A 26,155-nucleotide genomic window follows, 5' to 3' on the forward strand; every position below is an offset into this window, starting at 1 on the left:
ACAAATCTTTGCTGTAGTATGATATTACTCGTTCATTTCCTTCTTAAACTTTCTTGAACCCATCCCCACTTGCATCTGTGTCAAGGATATACTCTCCATGTTGACAGGGGTAGGCAAGTATGGAGTTAATACACAGGGATTCTTAGAGGTCTTGAAAGGCAGTCTCACATGCTGAAGTCCATATCAATTGTCTCTTCTCCTCAGTTAGCTGATGCAATGATTTTGGGATTTTTTAGAACCGAGGCACAAACCACCTGTAGTAGGTACAGTGTCCCAAGAAACTCCTTATTTCATGCTTATTTTTAGGTTGAGGCCACTCCTTAACAGACCAGATCTTCTCATAATCTGTTCGCACTCCATCCTCTTATACAATATGTCTCATGCCGGAACAAAAAGCCCTCCTTAGGACTTAAGTTGGGCACGGCGAAGCCTGTTGAATACATCCTGGAGATTTCGCAAATGTTTCCTCACTGTATTTCCCACCACAATAATGATGTCCAGGTATACTAGGCATGTTTTCCTATTCAAGCCATGCAGGATAAGTTCCATCAATCTCTCAAGTTGCAGGAGCCTTACATAACCCGAGTGGTAACACAGTGAACTGGAACAGCTTACTCCCTGTTGTGAAAGCAGTCTTCTCCTTATCCTCGGGGTGCTGCTCCACTTGCCAGTAACTACTCTTCAGGTCCAGTGTAGAGAACCATCTGGTGCCAAACAGTGTATCAAGTGTGTCATTGATTCGTGGGAGGGGGTAGCTGCCCTTTTTGGTGACGTCATTCAGCTTCCAGTAGTCCACGCAGAACCTCATTTGGCTATCCTTATTCGCCACTAAAACAACTGGGTAAACCCAAGGACTTGCTGATAATTCTATTACACCACCCTCCATCATACCCGTGATCAACTTCTCTGCTTCTTCCTGTTTTGCTAGAGGCAGCCACCTTGGTGCTTGTCAAATTGGCTCTGCATCACCTTATTGATGCGATGATAGACTAGGCTTGTTCTCCCAAGGTCAGTATCCCCTAAGAAAAATACATTTTGGGTGCTTACCAGAAAAGCTGTGACTTCTATTACTCCATCTGTTAAGTTATTTCGGCATTGCCTTAGTAGATGTCCCTAGATTTGGGTTCAGTGGTTGCACATCACATCTAATAGGTGAGGAAGACTTACACTGGCCTACCCGAGAGACTGATTTCGCAGCTAGCTGTTGGGTTTCCCTGTTTAAGAATCCTTGTTCGAGAGTCGAGGTTGGCCACCCTGACTGCTGCAATCTCGCCGAACCTTGCAATGCTTTGGGCGACCAGGAGTGTTGCCCCTAGGGTTTCTCATAATATGTCTCCCTTTATATGTTTATCAAATTATCTTTTCTTTATTTCTATCTTTATTTCAGGAACAGTCAAATTCCTACTCCTTAAACATGATATTGAGGGATTGTTAAATTTTTTCCATCAAAGAAAACATCCATCAATGTTTTGCTTGTCATGGTGGCAATATTTTTAACTGATAACCTTGTTGGCCTTACCCTTAACCTGGGGAAAAACCAACAATTTCCGCACTCTCACAGGAGTTTCAGCAGACACGCCACACATAAACATGATTAAAAAATAATAATCATCACGGATCTGCCTGATCAGAATCGTCTCCATTTCTCCTAAAAAAGGATGCAGGTAAAAACAGAAAATCTTTATCAGCACTATAGCAGAAACATAAATGCATAGGAAATTTTTTAGGAGTGACTGGAAGAATAAAAATTAATATATGTTAAATGGCAATTTTATTGCTCCACCAGAAAAATAAAATTAAATCTCCTTTGTAACAGTTTGTATAATGAATTGAGATGTTATGGCCTTTGGGTCTATAAAATATTTAGTAAAATATAATAATAAAATTACAATAATTTACCTTGGAAGTGGCTGGGATTAAAAAAGGAAACAGGCTAAGAAAACTTTTTACCTCAGAGGCGGCACTAAAGGCCAAATAAAAAAATATAATTTCATCTGTAGGCATGCTTTGATTTATTTTACTTCATATATCTGAATTGTTACAAAAGAAAATAAACATGTTAAGTTTATGACAAGAGTTAAATTTATAATAGGGCTGGCCCAAAAATAATTACACAATTGCATTAAAACAAAATTAAAAATAGAGCGTAAGACAATATGCTAACATAAATATAGAATTCACTTACACTTTTGTTTGGTATATAAGTAATTATAAAACTATTGCGGTATTTAAATTTTGCATTTTCGCTCGAATTAGCTAACATCCTAATTCTTGTGGTAATGGCCCACTGTTGGTGTTACGGAACTAAAAGGGTCCTGAGTCGTCGTGGAGAATTTGGATGTTGAAAGTCCGTAGCCGGTGGATTTGGAGTGGTTATATATTATGATGCCAGGAAGACCATTTGGCCGCAATCTCGGCTCCGGGTCTTGGACCCTGTCTGCGAACAAGCCAAATCCAAAGGAATTAGATCATAAAGGTAACTAAAAATGAGGTTTAGGAAAACATCCCTTGACGAGGCGACTTCATCCTAGTTGAAGTAGGGAAGTCGAATCTAGCTGAGGGCTGGCTGAGAACAATGCAGTCAGTCTGAAGTCGCGCCAAGAAGTCCCCAGTGTGGCACCTGTGTCGCTTAATTAAATTCGGCACTTCGCCTAGCAAGGAAGAGGGGATACTTCGGCTTCAGGGTCGAAAGGTTCCGAAGATGTCCAAGGGAGGGGTCAAAAAATACAGGCTTTGAGAGCTTGATGCTGCAGTTGGCGCCTGATCTCAGTGCTATCTACTGGGGAGTGGCCGAAACAGAGAAGAAGTCGACTTGCACATCTCGAACAAGAATACTTCAAAAGCAAGGGACTGGTTGAGCGCTCTGGTGGCTTGGAAGAGAAAGATAGAACGTTTTTTGCATGGGTCGCTAGAGGGCAGGTGTGTTGAGCAAAAATTTGAACACCCAGGGGAAGCAGTTGACAACTCTGCCACTAGAGGTCAGAGGCGGTACATTCGAACACCAGTGGCCAGTCCTTGAGACAGGGCATCGCGAGCCGGGGTTAAGCACCGGTCAATGCTCTGGGCGGTGATTCGTGGAATAGAGGGAGGGGGGCGGGGTGCTGGCTCGTGAGAAATGTCGTACCCAGAGCACTTATACTTGCTCAAGAGCCCTGGAGCATTAGGATGGGGCATGACTGTAAGTGCTCACCTGAGGCGAGCTCTGAGAAACGAGCTTCTCTGAAAAGCTGCAGGGACAAGCGGTCCTGGTCATGACAGCAGGGGGGAATTTCAGGTGCTGGTCATGCACCAAATCGGGAAGAACACGAGGCAAGATGCTAGCCTTCCAAAGGGTCAGCTAAAACACAGATACTGTGCTGGGAACAACTGGAGAAACTAGCCAATCAATTATTAAGTGGGAGGTTATGTGAGCTGAACAATTTTAAATTTAGCTATGAAATTACTGTTAAGGTGATAATTTAAAATTCACATTTAAAAATTGTGCCAAAAATCACTATTGGCGGCACAGAGAGCAATGGAAATTTGTTAAAAACACTCACAACAAGACTGATTATCTTACACATTGACCAATCAGATTACAAAATAATTAAAAACTACAATGATGAAACACAACCTTATAAAGAAAGGTCATAACATTAATACTTTCATCCTTATCAAATTACTAAAGAAAAAAATATATACCTATACAGCAAAGTAAAGTAGGCACCGCATTTACATTTATATGTATCTATCTATCGCTCTCTCTCTATCTCTCTCTATCTATCTATCGCTCTTATCTCTATCTCTGTTTTTGTGTGGGGGGGGGGTGTGGTTGTGTGTGTGTGTGTGTGAGAACACATATACTCATAAAAATCAGTATGCCCAGGTATAAAAAAATATATTTCCATAAAACCTATTTCACCTAAAATCCAGTCTTTGTTCTCAGCAGCAGCTCGTATCACAATTGGAAAAGTTTTTATCTCAATCATTGTCATTACTTTTTTAATTCATGCAGTTATAGTTCATAAGTATACTGACACCTCAACACAAGTTACCGTAGTCGTATATAAATTTTAAAGAAAAAGGTAATTTTAACTTCTGTGGGAATTGCTTGTTTACTAACTTTGTGGACTGTCGCGAGGCATTAAACAACATTGTAACCATTTTCACAAGTCCGCAAAAATAACACATCCGTGCCGGGACTCGGATAGGCAGTTGCGACTTACTTGTTAGCAATCCAGCAATGATCGCACGCCCAAGCAAGGCGAGTTTCCAATACCACAGCACTTTCTTGCACAGCATGCATCTGGCAGCTCCTGAGTGACGCACCTCTGCTGTTTCACGAGCCGTGTCCGAAAACACTCTGTCTTCATGTTGCAAAAGAAAATATTCATGAACTCGTAATTTTGACCACACATACCGTTTACGTGACGTTAAGTCCTTGCCAGCATGCTCCAATACCAATACAGTGAAATTCCGTTACAACATACTTCAGAATAACGTATCTTTCAGTTCAACGTATGATTTTAAATTCCCGCTCAAAACACCAATGTAAACAATGTAAAAATATTTCACCTTAACGTTCAAAACATATCCTACCTTTCAATACAACGACCATTCTTTTCCAGTTATCAGGAAAATTTTACATAATAGTCACTTTCAAGAATCGTTAACAAGTATAAAACGTAAAGAAACACAGTATAACGCGCCATTCGTCCTCCTCCATGGATCACACACTTAGTGCACGAGACGATCTTAGCAATCGATTGCTGTCTCGCCCCTCTTCAAGACAATTGTTTTTAGCTGCATCTTTTGGTTATTTATAGAGCACGTTTTAAAAGTTTCAATTACCGCAGATACAAACGTTAAATAAAAATTATATTTTAAATTGTATACAAAATAGAAAATCCATTAATGTTAATTTATGAAGGTTAATTTTTGAACTGTTTGGTGTCACAACATGGCCAACACACTTTAATTGTTTTGTCATTAAGGTCGGAATGTTGTCTGGCACAGCCATGCTCTCGACGCACGCTACTAGTGCGGAGCTATGGTTATCTATGGATGAGAGGTTTGTTTACATTTGACGTGTCACGAGGAGAACAATATTGTTGATTGAATATTTTAATCAGGATGGATGGCTAAAAAGATAAAAAGAAACGCAAGCAGTTTACTTTGAAGAAAATGTGGAAATTTTAAAAGAAGTTGACAAAGGCAGGAAAAATGAAGATGTGGCACGGTGGTTTTGTTTGGTTCCCACTGCACTGTCAACAATAATAAAAGATCGCGAAAAAATTATTAAACTGTATGAACAGTCATCTTTATCTGCTGGTCGCAAGAGACTTCGCCTAGGAGATGATGAGGGAATTCTATCCCAATAAATGTACATATCTGCAAAATAGTTTAACCAATTTGTCATTTTGTGTTAGACAGATATAAATTTTGTATATGTAGGCCTAGAATTTATGCTACTGTATTATGTTCAGTAATTTTTTTAAATTCTTGTTGTTTTACAAATATTTGCTTCCAAGCTAATGTAACTTTTAATCCCCTACTACTTTATTTTTAAAAATTCAAAAATACTACGTTTTAAAGGTAACATTCAGAATAAAGTACTTTCATTACTAAGTATAAAAGTTTAGGCTTTATTGATGTACTTTATAATGAGATTCTACTGTAGTTACCAGCAACATTTCACACTCATGGCTCCAGCTCTTGCACTGCCTAACCAACCAGGCCAACTCCCCGTACTCAACTAGACAGAGTTCCACTTGGCACGGACAAACGTAGCGCACAGCACCAAAGAAAATAGTTATACCTCGAGGCACTACCAAAGGTCTGAAAACTTAACTAAACTCTAAAAGGCAGTAAATACTCATAATTCTGTAGCCAACTAATATTAAAATAGGCTCTAAAAAAATAATTTAAGAATAAATTTTAAAATAGAATAATATCCATAATGTTATAGCAACAGTTCTTTAACTTTCTAGAAGCAAATTACCAACTTAAGTCTTTCAACCACTGTATCAAAAGCCTTTAAAATGTCCATAAAATTGATTGAAACTAGCAGGAACAAAACTATACTTACTAAACTTAGAAGGGGCTTAGTGCAAATGTTTTGTTAATCCTGAAGAACTTCATTAATAACTTTATATTATTTTGTATGTTTTAATTTTTTCGACTCAATGATTTTGCTGTTTACATTGTTGCAATTTATAAGATATGTTAGTTTTGACTGCATTGATGAAGTGACGTAGCCATTCGTGATGGGAAATAGTGTGTGATGTAGCATATTGTTTGCAGGACAAGAAGAACATACTGTTCTCAGGCACAAACGTTGCAGCCGGCAAGGCCCGTGGTGTCGTCATTGGGACGGGCCTCAACACTGCTATTGGTGAGTTACTCTAGGCACCTACGTATGGTCTACTGCCCTGAGCATACAGTATTCCCTTCCTTCACTAGGGCAGAGCAAGCACCAGCAAAAACCTTGCCATCAGCCGGATATTAAGCACAAAGAAAAAATAAAATATTTTAATAAGTGGAATTTCTCAGCAACGAACGTAGTACCTTCAGTCTATATACTTGTTTAGGTTATTATATTGAAAATAAAAGTTAAAAGTTGTGGTTTTTGAGTGATAAGGATAACCCATAGCTTCTTATTCCAAAAATATTTATTTTTAATTTTTTAATAGCTCAAATCTGTCCTCACTTGGAGAGCATTGAACAAGTATGTTAAAAAGTACAACATATTTAAATAGAAAGTATCTGAACATTCAAAAAGATATTAGTTACCTAAACTAAAGCCCAGCTGAGCAGAAAAATAATTAGAAAAATGATAAGCATGCAATGAACTAAAGCTATATATTTTTCATATTAGTTGCAATACAGTTAAGGCACATTGTACAGTAATATACCTATTAGCTATAAAAAATTATATAGAGTCCATAATCCTCGAAAAACCTTTGAAATATAATGTCGTTACAACACTTCATTTTCAATACCATGTAAAGAGTCCAAGTTTTAAGTGCAAGTTCTACGTCCTCATAAATTGGGACGTAAATATGATTGACGCAATCACATCTTTCTTCAAAGATGTTACTATCAAGAGGCACTTTCATGTTTCTGCCAAAAAGTTACTGTTCGTGAAACCTCAGTTTCCAAATTAATTTGGTGCTCCCAATGTGTATCGCACTGCATGAATTCGTATTTTTTCGGAGCAACTCCAACCGGGCAAGTTACCTGAACCGAAAATTCACTTCACTTATATTTTCCCTGGAAAATCTTAGGTCCACCCTAAATTACATTATGGCAGGAAAAGACCTAACCAGTGATCATAGGTACTTCAGTTAAAGATTTCAGCCTTAAATGTGTCTGTAGGAAACTGCCAACCAGCTTTGCACCCAATGGTAAGTGGTGCCGTGTGTGCTTCTTAACTCCCAGTAGGCAGCACAGTCTAACAGATTGGGCACCAAATGTGTGGTTACTGTTGTACGAGTAATAGCCAACACTTCTGTAGTCTGAGTGAAAAGTCTGTAAAATTACTTATGGATAACGTTTATCACTCGTCACCAACAAAGTTGAGCACTTGTTAAACTCTCGCACAAAATACAGTTCACCTATACTCCCAGCTATTCATACCCATATAAGGTGGACCAGATGACTTACATATTTTGTCACAGCAGTAGATGGTCAGTGGTGGTTTCTTGTAAGCAGTTGTCGTAGTGCCGCTTGTCTCTACGCCCACACACTCGACGACCGTCACCGCTCGTGGTTGCCGCGGAACTCATATGCAGCACTCTCCTCTTTCTTCGACTCATTATTTCATGCTCAGCGCATCCAGTGCTGCAGGACACCTACAGCAGAAAACCAGGGCCGCAAAATGTCCGCGCACCACATTTCCCAACGTGCACATTTCTCATACCATGAAACATTTTTTTAGAAATAAATCGGGTTGAGCTTGCAACTATAAAAGAAACTAGGGATGGGCTGGTCGAATCCAGGATTCGTCGGATTCAAGTAACTAATTGGCGAAAACCACACACATTAGTAAACATTCAGCCAAGAACAAGAGAAATATGTCCGTAGATATAACCGTATTTACCCGAATATAATGCGATGATTTTTATCAAAATATCCAAAACTGAAAGTGGGGATCGCAGTATAACCGCAAACCTACATCTTTGCCGCTCGAAGAATGTTTTGAAATGACGCTGCGCGGCGAGACAACTGTGTCAAGGTCAGGGCCGGCGCCAGCAATGCGGGGAAAACGTGAAGTATGTGATAGTCGCACATTTTATAATCAAACCGTGCATCAAAAACACATTTCGTTCAAATTAAAACAGAAAAACGGAACTCGGACGAAAGACGGAATTAACGCATAATTATCTTCGTAGTATAACTAACGAAAAAATAGGTAGTTTACTCAGTACTTGATAGAGCACGCGCGGGGCATTCTATCATTGGCGATTTATCGATAGCCCACTACATGCGCGCACTCTATACGGGAATCAATGTAACCAAACGTGAATGATGCTAAGATTCAACGACATAATTCAGCACGTTTGAAAATATCTTTAAAAAGATTTCCACATTAAATCAGTAAGTGGTAGTAATCAAACTAATAATAAATTTCAACTTGTAAAATACATAAAACGTTTGATATGGGAAAATAACTTTATTCACATCCTGGAGAAAAAAAGTGCATATCTTAATGAGAAAAATGGCTGGACCAAAACTTTTTCCCGTGTTTATGATGTTTATGTTTATTTTCCCGTGTATATGATCTGTGGTGACTGTTAATTGTCGCGATTTTGGGGTTATGTTATGAGGGGAAAAAATGTAAATAGCGGAATTGATCGTTACGTATTTTACCTGACGTTCATATTACCTTTGAATATATATATTCAAAGATATTACTTAAATTAACTCATGAGTAGTGTTAAAGTAGGTTTTTTTTATTTTTTTATTTTTTAGGTTATATTAACTAGCATCGCATGCCCATATTTCATCAAGTAAGTTCTTTGTATTTGTTTTATGCCATTTTTAATGGAATAATCTCAGTGCTTTAGGTTCATTAGTACTAGAAAACAATTTGAATGAAAAAATGTTTTTTTAATAAATTTTGTAATAATTTTTTTTCATGGATTGGGATTCGATATTCGACAAATCCTTAAAGGATTTGACTAAGTATTCGGATTCGGCCAAAAATAGGATTCGAACCATCCCTAAAAGAAACTTTAAAAAATTTTGGATTAAGGTTAACAAAAATCCTAACAAAATAAATTAAATAATCTAAAAACAAATAATGCATAAATATTGATGCAAATATATTTTCAAAAATACTTTTTGTCAACTAATAAAAGGAACATACAAAATCAAAACTATATTAACAGCAAAACAATGTGGTAGCAAGTTCCACGAGCACTGAGTCAGGCAGCTTCTGAAGGGTTTGCGTGCCATACAGCCTATGCACAACAGTCACTTGCAAACTCTTTCAAAAAAACCAATTAATTCTTTTAAATTTTGGGTATTTTCCTCAAATTTTTGTGTCATGTTTAGTAATGATAAAACTGTTTGAGAAGAAAATATTTACATTAGATGAAATTAAGAATAAACTATTGAAAATGGCTATTAGGATTATTTAGAAATAAAAATATAGTTATTTAAAAAAAGTTATGTTGTTATTATTATTATTATTAGTAGTAGTAGTAGTAGTAGTAGTAGTAAAGTTGTTGGCTAACTTAGCTAACTGCAAGTGTGCTTTAAGATCATGAAAGTCTATAAGTCACAAAAAAGTAACTAAACTGAAGGAATGGTCTCGAAAGTCATGAAAATGTTCTGATATAAAAAGTTAACAGTGATAAAAGTCATGGAACTTTAATTTTCAGCAGCCATTTGCTAACTGGAGTTCAGTTTTCTGATTCCTTACTTCAGTTTTCCTCCCACATTAAATATAAATAATTGGCTGCTGTTCACTTGATTGAACGTGGGATTCGCTTTTGGATATTAAATTGATTGGTGGGCGCCACCATGTTTGAGGGGCACGGACCCGGCAGTCTCTGTCCTCTTGGGATGACGTCACCCTTGTGCAAGCATGACTGGTACCCCTTTAGCACAGTTACCAATGACACCTGTACCTGGTGGTGGATAGTGATAGATGCACGGTCTTGGCTTGTTTCAAGCTAGAACAAAACATAACATTGGAGACATAGATCACTTAGTATGTTTAGAAGCACAGAGGCAAATAGAGTGAGGCGGGGTGGGAAAATCATGCTGCCTGGCTTGTAACAAACTTGATCATAAGGGAGAATGCAGACATGAAGATCATTCAGTATGTTTTGAAGCACAGAGGCGGATAGATTGTGTCAGCAAGAGGTTGATGGTGTCTGGTTTGTTGCAGGCAAGATTCGTACCGAGATGTCGGAGACGGAGGAGATTAAGACACCACTCCAACAGAAGCTGGATGAGTTTGGAGAGCAGCTGTCGAAGGTTATCTCCGTGATCTGTGTGGCTGTGTGGGCTATCAACATCGGCCACTTCAATGACCCGGCCCACGGAGGCTCTTGGATAAAGGTGAGCCTGATTGATGCACGCCACAGGTCTAGTGCACCGAGGCAATAACATGGCATATTGTATGACATTTTAGTTTTGAGAATTAAAATTGTGATCAATGGAATCTGAGAATCTGAGCTTCTTCTCCCTTTTTTTTTTTTTTTTTTTTCCCCTCTCTTTCTCTTCCTGGCACCGGCCGGCATATTGTGTTAATACAGCACTATTCCACTTTATAAAAGTATATCCTGCAATTTATGTTCCAACAACGCCGCTATTATAGTACGGCAAGATACTTCTGAACTTGCGTAGACCCCAATTCGTGGCGTGACGCACACTACCGTCACGTGATAGCCGCCAGGGGAAGTGGAGGGGATCAGTTACGCGCTTCACTTGGCTGCGTGAATATTGCGTCAGCGCGTCATGCCGGGCCAGAGCACAGAGGGCACACAGGGCACAGAGCCAATCGGGAAAGGCCAGCGTTTAATAATTGTGAATTCAGGAGGAGAGGAGGGATTTGTACAGAATGCATTGTTGATATTCCGGTCAAAACAAACAACGGGAGATTATCATAATGACATGAATTTCGAAAACTTTTTGAAATGGGTTACACATAAACTGCTTCCAAATTTGCCTGAAAACTCAGTCATTGTTCTCGACAATGCAAGTTGTCACAATGTACAGACAAATAAGAAGCCGACTTCCGCTAACACCAAATAAGTGATTCAAGAGTGGCTAAAAATAAACAACGTAGCTTTCTCCTCTGGCCTAACAAAAGCCAACCTACTATTACTTGCGAAACAAGTGCCCACTTCCAAAACTTTCAAAATTGACGAAATCATTCAAATGAACTCCCACGAAGTAATCAGGCTTCCACCCTATCATCCTGACCTCAGTCCGATGAGTTAGTGTGGGGATATATTAAAGGACAAGTGTGCGAAGAAATATTATCCTCACTCGAAGACAAGAAGACATTATTTGAACAGCTGTTTAGTAGCTACTCTAAAGAGCAATGGAAAGAATGCAGCCGGCATGTGGAAAAAATCAAGAATGAATACTGGAACAGTGATAGGTTATTAGTAGGGCCTGGAAAATTTCGGTGTTTTCAGTATGCAAAAAGCGGTACTTTCAAATTAGAAAAGCGGTGGTTTAAAGTCTGTATTTTCGTTATGCGATGGAAATTTTACCGGTATTTTAAATGTTGACTAAATAGTGCAGTTATTGAATATAATAGTTTACATATTTAATAAACAATCCATGTATACTAGGAATAGACTAATATGCATAATAACAGCCAATTAAATCCAAAACAGTTACACAAAACAGTCACGTTGCTATAGATGTTTGCAACTACAAATTTTCTTTTTTTCAGCTGCCGATGCCACATGCTTAGCTGACTTTAGGTGTTTGTCAATGGAATCTTTTCTTTCCCATGAAACTTTACAGTTGCAAAATTTGCACATCACTGTGCTATTGTCAGTACAATAAAACCCATGTTTCTGATACTGATATGCTTGGTCTCGAGCACTCAAAGTATTATTCGGCATTTTCAAACTATAGACAGAAATATCTTGCAACATACTACATACAGGCTGTTACGAAAACAATCGACTAAACTTGGCGCGCAAATAAATATCAGCAGTGGAATGTCACTACGTTGGGAATGCTGTCGCGGCTCGTGACAACAACAGATGCTGGCTGCATGATAGTCACGCATGCCCGCACACTCCCAGTCTCGCTGCGCAGACTAATTTTGTACCTGCAAAATAATTATTTGCTTATTCTCTTGCTATTTACGAAGTTACACAAAATAAACAACTACGGTAAGATAAATTTGTTAGCCGCTAACATATGTGTTTAGCTTTACACAAAACAAAACTTCTCACAGTCTGGGAAATGTATTATCTTCGGTAAGGAAGCATTCGCTTACATGTGATGTTAGTAGAAGCTATGTTCGCTAACCTGGACCTTTACATTTTACCATATACGACGCAACTTGGATAAATACAAGATATTAAGTTATTCTTTTGCTTTGATATACAGTAGAACCCCGATTTAACGAAGTGCTATGGTTACCGAAAATGTTTACTCTAAATCGATGTTTCGTTAAATCCGATTTACCAATTTTCAATGACCCCCGCACTCATAATCGCGTCCCTACGTTTCCATATCGTAGACAGGATCGACGCCAATATCTTGTGCTGCCGTGCTATCTCAGACTTTGTCAACTTTCCATCTTAAACGTTTTTGATCTCGCTCATACGTCCCCCGGTTCGTACGAACACCTCAATCGTACGTACAGATTTTCAGAAACCGTGAAAAATTAGGCATAAAAAAAATGAAAAGTGTAAGTAAGAAATACGTTTAAGTTTATTAAAATACAGTCGCAACCTGCAGCGTTTATAACAAATACGAACTACATACACATTGCGTCACAGTAAAAAATTAAAAAAAAAAAAAGGCCACAAATTGATGGAAATTTACCGTCCATAGCGCGCCGTACGCGGAGAAAGGTAATTAATTGTACTCGGTCAGCTGTTGTTACGGCGCGGTGTAGCCGCCGGAGGGCTCTCTCTGTTCGCTGAGCTGCGCATGCGCAGTCTATTCTCGGTAAAAATAAATATTTTTATGGGCTTATACGACTGTCCTTCGCCGTTAATAAATACTTTATAAGTTTAAGTTATTATGATACAATTTGTTTATTAGTCACACAGCAGTTTCTGCTGAAAAATCACTAATACCTGGAATTTTATTGAATAGAAAAATTTAGCAGGGCCGTAAATATATTTATTTTAACGCATAGTTACTTTTCCATTTGCATTCCAACGTGTTTTTTTCTTTCTTTCTTTTTTTTTACGCTGCGAAGGGACGTGGAAAAGATAATTGCTTGAGCTGTCAAAATAAACATCGCTGACGGCTAGGGCGGGAGCGCATCCTGTCGGTCTGTCGCTGTGATTATCTACTCCAAAAACATTGAAGTCCGAACAGCACTTATAAAAAATGTATTCCAAAAACTAAACACAGCGCACAAAGCTCTTACTGAGAATAATGATAATGGCGTATTGGTTTGACGTGGTCACAAGTTGAAAAAACCTGGAGGATGGGAAAGGGAATATTTGGAAACGTGTGATTATTGGCTAGCACTGTTACTATGCGGGCGTGATTGGAAGATAACATGGTGAGTCAAGCCAGGGATAAGGAAGGGAGAGGGGGATGCGGACAAACAAACCCTTCATTACGTCATGTGTCGCGGACAGTCTATCTGTCCAGGCTCGCGCAATGGCACGCACCTACGCAATTCAGTTACAGCGCCCGGAGTTTTTAAGCAATTTGAACAATTTTTTTTTTATTTTTTCGTGTTTGGACAGATGATGCAAAGGCACAATTTAATATATAGTACCTCCATTCTATTACTGACACCACAGAGTATTTTTTAATAAGTTTCCGTTACAATTTACTTTCATGTTTTGGAAATCTATATTATTATTTTAATAAATTGGTGTTTTTTTGATGGTTCCTGAAAACCTTTACGTTATATCGCTGTTTTCGTTAAATCCGTGTTCGCAAAATCGGGGTTCTACTGTATTTTATACACTTTTCGCAAAATACAATAAACACGTTCTCATATCCGGCCAAGTGTGCACAGTAGTTTAGAATTCGGCATCATATTATTTTTATTTTTCGTAGAGTGCAAAAGTTTGAGTTTGCTTGCATTCAATAAATACGGTATTGGCATAATGGAGTGGAGGAACACGGGGTTGCCACTTGAACAAACCCCGGTGCACAAATGAGAAGAAACTTAGTGCGAACTATACCCGAGATCAATTTTGAGCATCAAAATCATACACGAACACGGCTTATGTAAAAATAAGGTAATTATGCTGAAATTTGATACTTTAAACGAATTTTGCGAATTTCCTTTGATTTTGACATAGTCGCGAAATTCACGAATTTTCGCGCGAAATTCACGCTTTTTCGCACAAAATAATGTCCTTATGTCGTAAGTTCTATTTATTTACACCATCATAAACATATGCGTGAAATAAACATAGACTGAAAGACTAGTGCCATGATATTATCTTCGTTTTGACACGTTACTGAAATTCACGTATTTATATTACTCTGTTTACAAACAGTAAATATTGCCATCGCAAATGAAAACAAAATGTAAAAATTGTCAACAATCGATATGTGCACACTACCAACATAACAAATTGACTCCACAGTTTTCGTGTTTTGAATAATGGTCGTTTCTGCCGCAAGGCGCACTGGTGACGATTTTTCTAACCTAATTTAATCGCATCGAGCTAAGATGGCAGTCATTTTTGCGTGCACATATCTATGAGTGTTTACAACTACCGTCCACATTTTGTAAGTTTTGTGATACAATTGAATTTGTGGCTAAGATGCCGAAAACTTCGACAATGTTTGATCGCGAAAGAGAGATAAAATCGGATGATTTTATATTTTTGATCAGCGGGACAAAATTATGATGTGCAAGTTCTGCAACGTGCGGGTTGATTGTACACGCAAAGACACGTGCAAAAAGCATGTGGCAAATGACACACACAAAACAAAACAAAAAAGACAATTATTTTGTCAAGCATTCTACCGTGTCTAAACAAATCTCGATAGGCGACAGCGTGAATAAAGCAAACAAGCTTTAAAGTGCAGAAAACAAGAATTTTTTTTCTGATTTTGTTAATATGATGCTGTAAGTTAACATTACTTTGGAAAAAGCTGATCATCCAGCTATGAGGGAATGGTGTAACACCCATGTTGAAGGTTAGCCTTATTTATTTAGAAATGTTTTCCCCCTCTAATAAAAGTTCATAAGCATATGTAGGCCTACAATATTATTGATTAACTTACCTTTACTTTAAATAAATATGCAAGTACCTCAGATTAACAAACACATAAATAGGATGGATTGCATTGTGAAATGGTGAGCACACCACAAAATATTTTTGACTGATTGATTGATGGTTTGACTCTGTAATCCAGCAGTACCTAATCTAGAAAAGGTTAGGTTAGGTTTGGCTAAGAATTATTTTGAGTAAATTAGCCCATTAATATTTTCAGCGATAACCTTATAAATGCTACCTATTTATAAGTATATTGTAAGTTATGTATACATTTTAGGTGCAGGGGATTTGCCATCATCAGCCAACACTCTTAGAGAAACTTATGTCCCAAAAATTGGCCAGGCAAATAAGGAAGCAGTAAGGCTATGAGGTTTTTTTTTTTACACCGCCAATGGCGTAATTTTTTCACAATTTTTTGGGGTCTCTACTGATTGCTTATTTTTACACCGATATTTTGCACCGCTTGCTAATTTTTACACCGGTTTTTTGCACTGCTTTTGTCATTTTTTTGCACAGCTTTTGTCATTTTTTTACACTGAAATGAGCCAGTTTTATTTACCATTTTCTGGGGTCCTTAGTCATGCGTTATAACCCTTGTGTTGCGTTCGTGTAAGACGGGCTAACACTGCATTGCCTTGATTTGGAGGGGTCGCCACGCCTTCTCCTTCAGACACTGTCGTTGCGCTAAGGGGTGGTAAAGGGGAAGGCAGACCATGCGCAGAGTGATAACAGAGACGGTTCAGATTTAACTTTTCCCCCTATAATAGCAGCCATCAGAAAAATGTCTAGCCTGAACACTTAAAGTTGAAAGTAACTGTTGTGAATTTTATTTATTATCTGTGATGGCTTTTGGTCACACCAGCTTCATTGCTATTGTAAACAACATTCATATCAATTTTTTCCTGCTACGCAATATGGTAAACTATACTGCAATAAACCAAAACTGTGGTGAAAATTACAGTAACCCTGTTAAAACTTTCTCAAAGGACTGGGTGCTAAAATAATTCTTAACGGGGAAAACTTCTTAAAAGGAAAATGCATAGTTCAAATTCAGTTGCTACATAAAAACAAATTTTACTCAAATGACATATTGCATTATCTCAAAAATTACACTTACCTATTGTCAGTGTGCTGGAAAATGATATATGTATTTTAAAAAACTGAATTACATATTTAAACTAAATTTATTCAATAACCACAATAAAAAAAATTCATCAAAACAATACCAGCAAAAAAAAAACTACTGTGATTTATGGCATAATCATCACACATTTTATACTAAAATCAAGTTTGGAAAGTAGAGGTGCGACCATTATGCAAGAAAATTTTTTTTTGCTAGGTAAAGTTGTTCATAAAAACAAAACCCATTCATGGAAAGTATGTTTATTTAAAAAGTAGAGTATACAAAGGCACGCCAAACAATTTTAATTAGTTAGTCATGCAACAAATACCTTTCTTCAACTTCAAATAGGAAAACAAAATCTGTGACACGAATGCGAGCCTGAACTAATGCGTAACTATCGTCGTAGTACACACTTACCACGAAAGAGTGCGGGCCATCAAATGTAGTTAACGCGGCACTCGACAGAGAGCGCGCGTTGCATGCAATTTGTTAGATATCAATATCGATATTCAACTACGTGTGCACGCTCTGTACGGGAAGCAACATAATCAAACATGAATGATGCCAACTAGCTCTGGCTACATTTTTATAAGCGGTACACCGCTGGCACGCAAATGAACAGTTAAAGGTTATCACGTTTAAAAATATCTTTAAAAGAAAATTTACACAACAGACACCTTCATATTTCCGTTAATTAAATAAGTAAGTGGTAATGTCCAAATAAATATTAGATTCTACTTTAAAATACATCATTTTATATGGAAAAAATACCTACACAATGAGATTGGAATTTAATAGCGAGACCAAAAACATCATGCAAAAGGTTTTTTTTTATCCAAATCTTGACACCCTAAAATATAGGTGCAACGATTATGTGCGTGCGACAATTATGCGATAAAACAAGGTAACTAACATTTACTCTTTTGAAAATATTGGGTCAGAATTTTTTGTTTTAACACAATTTCAGACTGACGCATCACAAAATTGTCCAGTTCCCCCATCTCTTCCTCACACTATCTGGAACATTTTGTGTATATACTAACCTTCATATTTTTACACTTTGACGAAACACTAGTAGCCAAAAGTTGGTCCCGCTTCATATGATTCTGTTCAAAGTAAACAGCAGCATCCCGAGTTTTTTTTTTGCCATACTCACTCTTGGTATCAAAGGATTCGCATCAACTTCCGATGTTATTTTCAGTTTTTCTTCAAACGATAAGGCGTTCCGTTAATGGGTCCTCCACTACTTGTAGATGCCATTATGCACTGTTTTTCAGAACACTAAATGTTTATTATTCTTGATAACTTAGCACCCCTAAAAAGATTGCAAACTAAAACCCCTTATTTGTGGGTAATCACTTAATGTTTACTGAGCACGATACAAAGTTTACGCACTGCTTGGAAAAAAATTTAAAAATGCAAACAGGTCTACGAATATTGGCTGGTGGAAACCTGGTTTGCTGTGTATTCATCACATGATATAACTGGAATAGGAAAAATGGAACAGCGAGCAGATGATTGGTCGAAAATACACTTGTAACAGCATGTAGCGTGCGGCACAGGTTTCGATGGTCAAATGCAGTATAAATTATTTAGTTATCATAAATTTTTAAAAATTAATGATAAAAAGAATTTTAAAATTTAAAGATAAAAATTATTACTTTATTTTATTCAACAAACGCTGAACGTTATATGCGGGAAGCATCTATTAATGCAAACATTATGAAAGGGAAAAATTAACATAGGGTTATATGGAAGTTATCAAGGGATGTCTTAAGCGAGTTTTACTGTATGTTGTAACTAAGAATTTATCTTTAGGTTTTTTCTCTCCCTTTGAACTTTAATGTATTATGCAGGAAACCGTTGTAAATGTGTTTGTTAAATAAAAGAACAGTGGTTTACTTGTCCCTTATTAAATTAGTTTATAAACCAATGGGTAGAGTTCCATAAAAATTGTTGTATTTTTTACCACATTTCATTTTTAAGGTTAAGCATTTCGGTTTTATTTTGCTGTTATGATTTTTTATGTGGTTTTAAGTCTAAAATATTTGTAACGGTTTTTTGAAACGTATAAATAAGTTAATTGAACAGATTAAATTTATTTTAGTCATACAGTGCACACTTACAATAAAAGAAAGTTATATTAAATTCTCAATAAAAATGTTTTTGTAACATTCACATGCAACTTTACATATTAAAATTAAAAACAGGTGTAATAAGCAACTGACCCTGGAAAACCTGGAAAACCTGGAAAAATCAGGGAATATTGTAATCAGGGAAAAATCAGGGAATTTTTGTTTGGTAGGTTGTAGTTGGCAATACGTTTTTTGTTTATTGATCTGCTTGCATTGACGTAGAATCAAGTGTATTGCGTCCCTTTTTTTATTTTTGGATTGAAAATAACGAACAGTTCCCACGTCCATTTTCTTTTATTTACCATCGGATACAGAAGTGGCGTTAAATCACGTGATACAAACTGGTTCAAGCTGCTCTGTTATCCTGCTGACGTACGTACTGCAGCATGTGCTTCCCACGTTCGGATTATACTGACAGGTGCATTTAATTTTAAATATCTATGGATGCCCTCAATGTAAACTGAGCATTTTTGTTAGCTTTGAAAATACATATCACAGACACTTTTGGTGAAGATTCGCCATCATTGCTAGAAATTGGTAGCTGTGGGCTTCATACGGTCCATGGTGCTTTCAAAACTGGAATTTCTGCTATACAATTGGACGTTGTTAGTTTTTTCAGGCACAGTTACTATTTGTTTATGCATGTACCTACAAGCAGGGCAGATTACATTAGAATAACTGGATCAGAGCTTTTTTCCAAGAAATTTTGTGCAATTAGATGGAATACTGCAGTTGCTGAGGGTGCCATGAAAACGTTACCCCGGCACCTAAAGAAATTTGTTAGTGAAGTTTCTATTTCATCTGTCTCTTTCAGTGTAGTGAAAAGTGCTCTTGAAGATAATCTTCTAGAAGTAAAATTGACATTCTTCTACTCTTTGGCATCAGAGCTGGAATTGTTTCTCACAATGTTCCAAACTGAAGCACCCATGGCACCTTCTCTCTATGATTCACTGGTAGACATTTTATTAGCTTTGGCAGGAAAGATTTTGAAACCAGAGGTACTGAAGAGCTTTAGGGAGAAACGCAATGTATCTCGATTCTGTATTATTGTATGGGCTAGAGTACTACTTCCGAGAACTTGTGGACAGGATATGCATGCAATGTGTTGTTGCAGGGGGCAGTGTACTACTTCAAGATTGCGGTCGCGCTGGCAGTTGCTGCCATCCCGGAGGGTCTTCCAGCGGTAATCACCACGTGTCTTGCCCTGGGTACACGCCGCATGGCCAAGAAGAATGCCATTGTGCGGTCTTTGCCCTCGGTCGAGACGCTAGGCTGCACCTCCGTCATCTGCTCAGACAAAACGGGCACTCTCACGACCAACCAGATGTCTGTCAGCCGGTAAGATCTCCTATGCTGCCTTAACTCTAAGTTAGGTTCTGCAAAGATTAGACACCTGCGAGTACTCAATTCGAGTTTCGAGTCGAGTTTTTTAGTAATACTCGAACTCGAGCTCGTGACTTTTCAACAACTCGAAATTCGAGCGAGCTTTTCTTGCACTGTACCTTTAGAAAAAATAGACTCTCATTATATCGGAATAAAAGTCTTACAACACTATTATCCTTTACTTTATAATGTAACATGATCGACCGTATACATGAACACATCATTTTTACGTACCCGGGATTTACGAATTTCCGTGATTAATTTTTTTTACTTCTATAATTTTCCGCATAGCATTAATGTATCACTTTCCTGCTTTATGCGGAATCATTTCCCGCATTTTACTGTATAAAGCGTTTAAATTGTCCGGGGTCTCATCCTTTACGCCATTAAATGTGTGATATAAATTCCCGTTTAAAATTTTTATGAAAGTTCCTGCCTTAGTAATGGCACACATAAATATGAAAAGACAAATGAACAACAACTTACGAAGAAATATGGATGATGTACCATAACTACAGTACAAACCCAATAGTTATCTTAAAATAATTACCATAAAAAGAACTAAAGATTCTTTGTAGATACCATAACTACTACAGAAGCATGATAGTTACCACATTTGCACTATAATTGCCGTAATAACCGAGATGTGTATTTACCGTGATGGTAATGTATTTATTTAGGATATATTAAAATTAAAGAACATTATTGAGAAAAAAAAGGATGTTAAATCTTGATATGTACGGTTGGCACATGTTGCTAAGAAATAATGCGTTCTGAAATAATGCAGTACTACTACGAAAAGTGAAAAGGGTACTTGTGGATTTTTAGGTTATGGCAGTCTTATTTCGTTTTTCAGTAATATCTGCCAAAAATTAACAAGCGTATCGGAAGTCGGCAGAAATGCCGAATCAACTAAATATTGGCAAGATCGGCTTCTTCAGTACAGCTCTACATTTGATGACATGAGTAAACATATTTAGACTACAGGATATTAAAAAAGACTTTAATTTCCATGTAGGTTTATTGTGCGTATGTTTTTTTTTTTTGCAAGTGTAAATTGAATTAAGTAAAATGCTTCTATTTTTATTACTTTCAATTGATTAAACTTTAATCACAAGTTACAGATATTTGACACTAATTTTGAGGTTAAACAATCTTACTAAAGCATTCCAGCCACACAGGTTGCCAGCGAGAGATGCTTCTCTTCTGCTGGAAACACCATCTCCAATCGTAGAGCTAATTTAACTCCTGAACGTGCAGAACAAATTATTTTTCTGCATGATAGATTGAAGAACAGAATTTAATACTCTATGACAATTTCTCTCAGAATATTTGTGCCGAAAAGTGGAAATGTTGAAACAATGTAAATGTACTTTTCAAACAACATGATTTTTGTGCTCAGTTTGTTGAAGCTCAGTAAGGACTCCAGAAAAATTGACAAGGAAGAAATTATTCCTAAGATATGTTACATTTACACAAGCATATACTTGTAAACTGTGGTTATGTTAGTTGGATGATATCAGTTACTAATGAACCAATGGAAACAGGTTAGATTCAATGGCAAAAATGTTTTTTTTTCCTAGCAGTGCAAATTATAAATGCACTCTGTAAATAGTTACCCAAAATTAATAAGCCCACTTCATTTTAATACTTTATTCAAACATTATACCTACTAAGTTTAAGGTAAAAATAATTTCCCAAAAGTGTAACTGTACCCCAAAAGCTCAAGCTTCGAGAACTTTCAAGTAGGCTCACTCGAGCTTGGCTCAAAGTAAAATTCTTAGGCTCGCAGACCTCTAATGTAGGTCTAGCTATTTAGTAGGCTAACAATGATAATGGTTTCTTTTTTTATTTCCATATTTTTCTCAAAAGGTCTCACATTTTATTACTCCATCACAGTAAATTTATGTGCAATAAACTTAAAAAAAAAAAAAAAAAACTCGAACTCGACTCGATACTCGCGAGTATTTTAGCAAACTCGCTCGAGCTCGACTCGAAGTGAAAATCCTCTGCTCGCAGACCCCTAGCAAAGATGTTTCACCATGTTTTTCTTTCGTCTAGAAAACGTTTTAGTTTTAATTTTACAGACTAAAAGTTCCAGTAATTTGAAATTTGTGTTATTTGTTTTATAATACTGTCTCAAAGTAAACTGTGGTATAAATATAAAGTTTTTAAGTATGTAGGTTCTGAATACTGATTTACTGTGAATATATATCATAATTATTTTGACCTTCAATTTTATGATATATTTATTTTTTACACTTACATGAATAACTGTAAATCTAAATTATTAAAAAAAACATAGTTACATACCCAAAAAAAAAAAATCTGTAAATAAAATAGACCAAAAGCAGTGTTAAAATAATGCAAAAGCAATGCAAATATTTGTTTTTAAAAACTTTTGTAAGTTTTAAATTCTGTACCAAAAAGTTAATTTTTTTCCCTTTAAATATGTATTCTATACAATATGAATTGAAACTAAAAAATATTTGTGATTCTGAATAAATGGGACTATTCCAGAAATAAAAATCAATACTTTAATTTTTTTTTACTTTCTGGCAGGTATCTAAGAATATATTTTAATATTTCAAATGCTTTACAATTGGACAAGTAGTTATGTTAGGTACATTTGAAATACTGTGAATTGTTGGTTAGGTTAAGCTAGCGAAAATTAAATTTGCTAATTCCTAGGCATGTGCCGAATTTTAAAATACAAACAGTTTAGTATATGTACATATTAGATTCTACCTTGAATTATAACACTTTGAAATAAAGGATATTCGTTTGCTTACGAGTATTTGACATAGCATACCTTGTGAGTTTGTCATATACCAGTTATCACTGTTGAGGTAAATTCATTTGTACAATATACAGTAGAATCCCGCTGGAACGACCCCTCACGGTTCCCGAAAAAACGGTCGTACTTACGGAAGGGTCGTTCCAGAGAATTTGGACAATTTTTGGCCAATATCCCCCCCCCCCCCCCCCCCCCCCCCCCCCCCCCCCCGGCCGTTTCACGGAAACAACTGTCCTGAATTTGGGCAGCTTTAAAATAACATCGTGCTAACGTTATGTAACGTGGGTAGTTTATTTTTTATCCATTTATTCCCCCCCCCCCCCCCTTCCCTCTCTTTCGGCGTCACCATTCGTCCCGCCACGCCGGATGCCTGCCAGACATGTCTCTCGGCGCCAGGCGAGCTAACGGGCGGCGGACATAATAACCAACCGACGTGAGAAGGGAAGCGGACGTCAGAGTATTTTCCCTGGGTTTTAAAAGTGTGACAGCTGAGGTTGTTATAAATAAGGGTCGGGCCGAAAAGCTATTTTACATGGTTATTAACTGAGTGGTTTGAAATATAGAGCGGCCGAAACACAAAAATGGGCCGAAGCGATGGCAACGTTTTTTTTTACAGCTTCAGATAATGATAAACAAAAAATATATTTAAGCTGTGTATTTCGCTTGGCACTCATTTTCACAAATGCAAAACGAAAATCCCAAAAAAAAAAATCAAAATCTGTGTAAAACTGCGTGTGTCGTCAACGAATCAAGCCAATAATTTTACCAAATCAAAATCCAAAAACAAATGCGTGTGTCGTCAACAATATACAAAATTCACAAAATCAAACCACTAACCAAATCGGTGTCCAAGAAACAAAGCGTAATAAGTCGTCAACAATAATAAAAACCAAGAAATATCCGAATCAACAAGCAAAAGAAGCGTATCCACCAGCGAGCAAGATCACACTAACAAGCCACAAGACAAAGACACGGGATCGAGACGGCAACAGAAATGCGCATGCGCACCACTGTTTACCGTTATCGCTAGGGTGGCCAGTCTGGACTCTGGAGGGGTGGTATCTATTTTTAGCCATGCGTGCGCCTGCCAACAGTACAGCGCTCGCCAAGAAAAACGTGACGCGCAGCGCAGTACATAGTGTGTAGCGCACTTGTTTTTCATCTAATATGTGTGTGTGTGTGTTTTAATGGGACTTCATTAAGGGTGGGCGAAGATAGATATTTTCGTTTCGAAACGAATTCGAAGCAAATTTTTATAAGTATTCCCGAATTCGAATTGAATATCGAATACTAGGCCAAATAAAAGAATTTCTTAAATGCAAACACCAAACAATGCAACAATCTTATTTATAATAAATGTACAAATCTTAAAACCTACAAGCTTGGTTGAATATAAAAAATTAATGTAATTCACAGATGCACAAAATATATGCACATTTAAATGCAAGAAATTCAAAATATTAAAGTACATAATAAACTACAAGTTTGGTGACAGAAAATATTTTTCAAAACTTATTTAAATTGTCATGCAAAAATGTTAGTTCCTGCACCTGTTGAGGTGTCAGGGGTTGACGACGTGCTGTCACCACATTTCCGGAGGAAGAAAATACCCGCTCACTTGATACACTTGTGACAGGAATACTTAAATACTTCAGATCAACATTTGCCAGTTTAGGATATTTAAATTTACCTCCATCTCTCCACCAAATGTAAGGATTGCTTATTACACGTTTGCTAATACATAATTTAACTTAACCATCAACTTAGGCCTTTTGAACCATTGCCAAAAACTTAGTCATGTAACATTTGCTATTTATATACATCTAAATACTGTATGGTAATATTTTATATGGCCGGCTGAACTTTCTACGTTGTTATCGTATAATAATGATGGTGATGAGGATGATGATAATAATATTGAACAAGAACAATGAAGGTAAATGTAAACTTTTTTTTTTTTTTTTACTTTTGGCCTTCAGTTTACGCGCACAGCCGTTTAGAGACAAACGACTTATTGTTTACTATTACGTTACTTCCAACGTAAAAAAAAAAAAATCTTTACTCTTTGCACAAAAGCAGGCCCGGCCTAAGAAGTGTAGAAAGTGTGTGGGTGAAAAACAGAGTGGTTGTATGGTCGCCATCTTTGTTTACGATGATTCACGAAACTCATTTTTTCTACTGTTCCATCCATGGAATATTTTCCCCGTTTATTTATAAATGAATTTTATTCAATAATCTTATTTCATTGGATTCAGTGCCGTAACTGCTGTTTTATAAGTCCGTTGGTGATATTGTATCACGTTATATTTAGTGATGGGTCAATTCCTGTTTTTTCCCGGTTATCGGTTCGTTACCAGTCTTAAAAATCGGTTCTCGGTTCTCGGTTCTGACTTCAAAAATAAAATAAATATTATTCACACATTATTTATGAGGTGTTTCAAGTAATAAACTATTTATTGTTTCGGCTACAAAAAAACACTAAAAAGCCTGTATCCAGACTTACATCTTCAACATTTTATTGTTTATAATGCTGAAAAATAATTATTTATTTGTATTGTTCTTTCCTCAATGTTTTTATTGCATGTTTACAATGCATTGGCATAATGTTTCAGTCTTTAAAGAGGCTATCAAAGCAAATTAAAAGTTTTAGTTTAGTTTTCAAGCTACAGCATACACACCAACCTATTGAAAATGTAATATGTATTAGTGAAAAATAATTCTAAATAATATAGAGAACACTTAATAAAACTAAAATTTACTATGTTAATCTAGCAATTACCTCAAGAAATCTACATAGGTGCACCCTCCTTTAAAACATATGAATAAAAAGAAAATATTACAATAATGGAAATGAATAAAATGATGGTGAACTTTCAAAGAATTAAAATAATAAATTGTCCATCAAACTTATTATCTACATCAAATTCTGTTTGTTTCCACAGTCATGCCAATTACTGCCACACTTCTGATGCCATTTCTTACACAATTTGCACTATTTTGAAGGGATTAATTATACTTTACAAGTGTCAACAAGCATTTCGTTTGACCAGTCAATAGTAAAATACATCTACCAACCATACACTGCTTTGCTTTTTTTTTTAAATAAAAAAAACACTTTAAAGACATTTTTTATCACATGTCCGTGGGATATTCGTCAACGCTATTAACACCCTAAAAACAAAGACGTGCCACTTTCAAAGCAACCTCTTTGCCTAAAAGAGAAAGTTACGAGCCATTCCGCTAGATGGCTGCAAATGCAGTGAATTTACACTCCACAGCACTGCACAAATAGCATTAAATTTTATAATGCCGAAAATCATTACGG

The 26,155-nt window shown here is 36.7% G+C and overlaps 1 protein-coding gene across 9 annotated transcripts in view; it reads left to right on the plus strand.

Annotated features, from left to right (window-relative positions):
* Window positions 1-26,155, plus strand: part of LOC134527327 (calcium-transporting ATPase sarcoplasmic/endoplasmic reticulum type) — a 337,718-nt gene that overhangs the window by 120,866 nt on the left and 190,697 nt on the right. For all 9 annotated transcript variants that reach the window (XR_010074164.1, XM_063359900.1, XM_063359894.1 and 6 more), the window contains exons 8-10: window positions 6,283-6,373; window positions 10,379-10,551; window positions 19,765-19,988. Coding sequence is in view for 8 of the 9 variants with exons in the window: in XM_063359900.1 (XP_063215970.1) it covers window positions 6,283-6,373; window positions 10,379-10,551; window positions 19,765-19,988 (488 nt within the window). In the remaining variant the exon portion in view is untranslated. The remainder of the gene's footprint in view (window positions 1-6,282; window positions 6,374-10,378; window positions 10,552-19,764; window positions 19,989-26,155) is intronic.

The sequence above is a fragment of the Bacillus rossius genome, chromosome 1, assembly GCF_032445375.1.
Source record: "Bacillus rossius redtenbacheri isolate Brsri chromosome 1, Brsri_v3, whole genome shotgun sequence".
NCBI classification, from domain to species: domain Eukaryota; kingdom Metazoa; phylum Arthropoda; class Insecta; order Phasmatodea; family Bacillidae; genus Bacillus; species Bacillus rossius.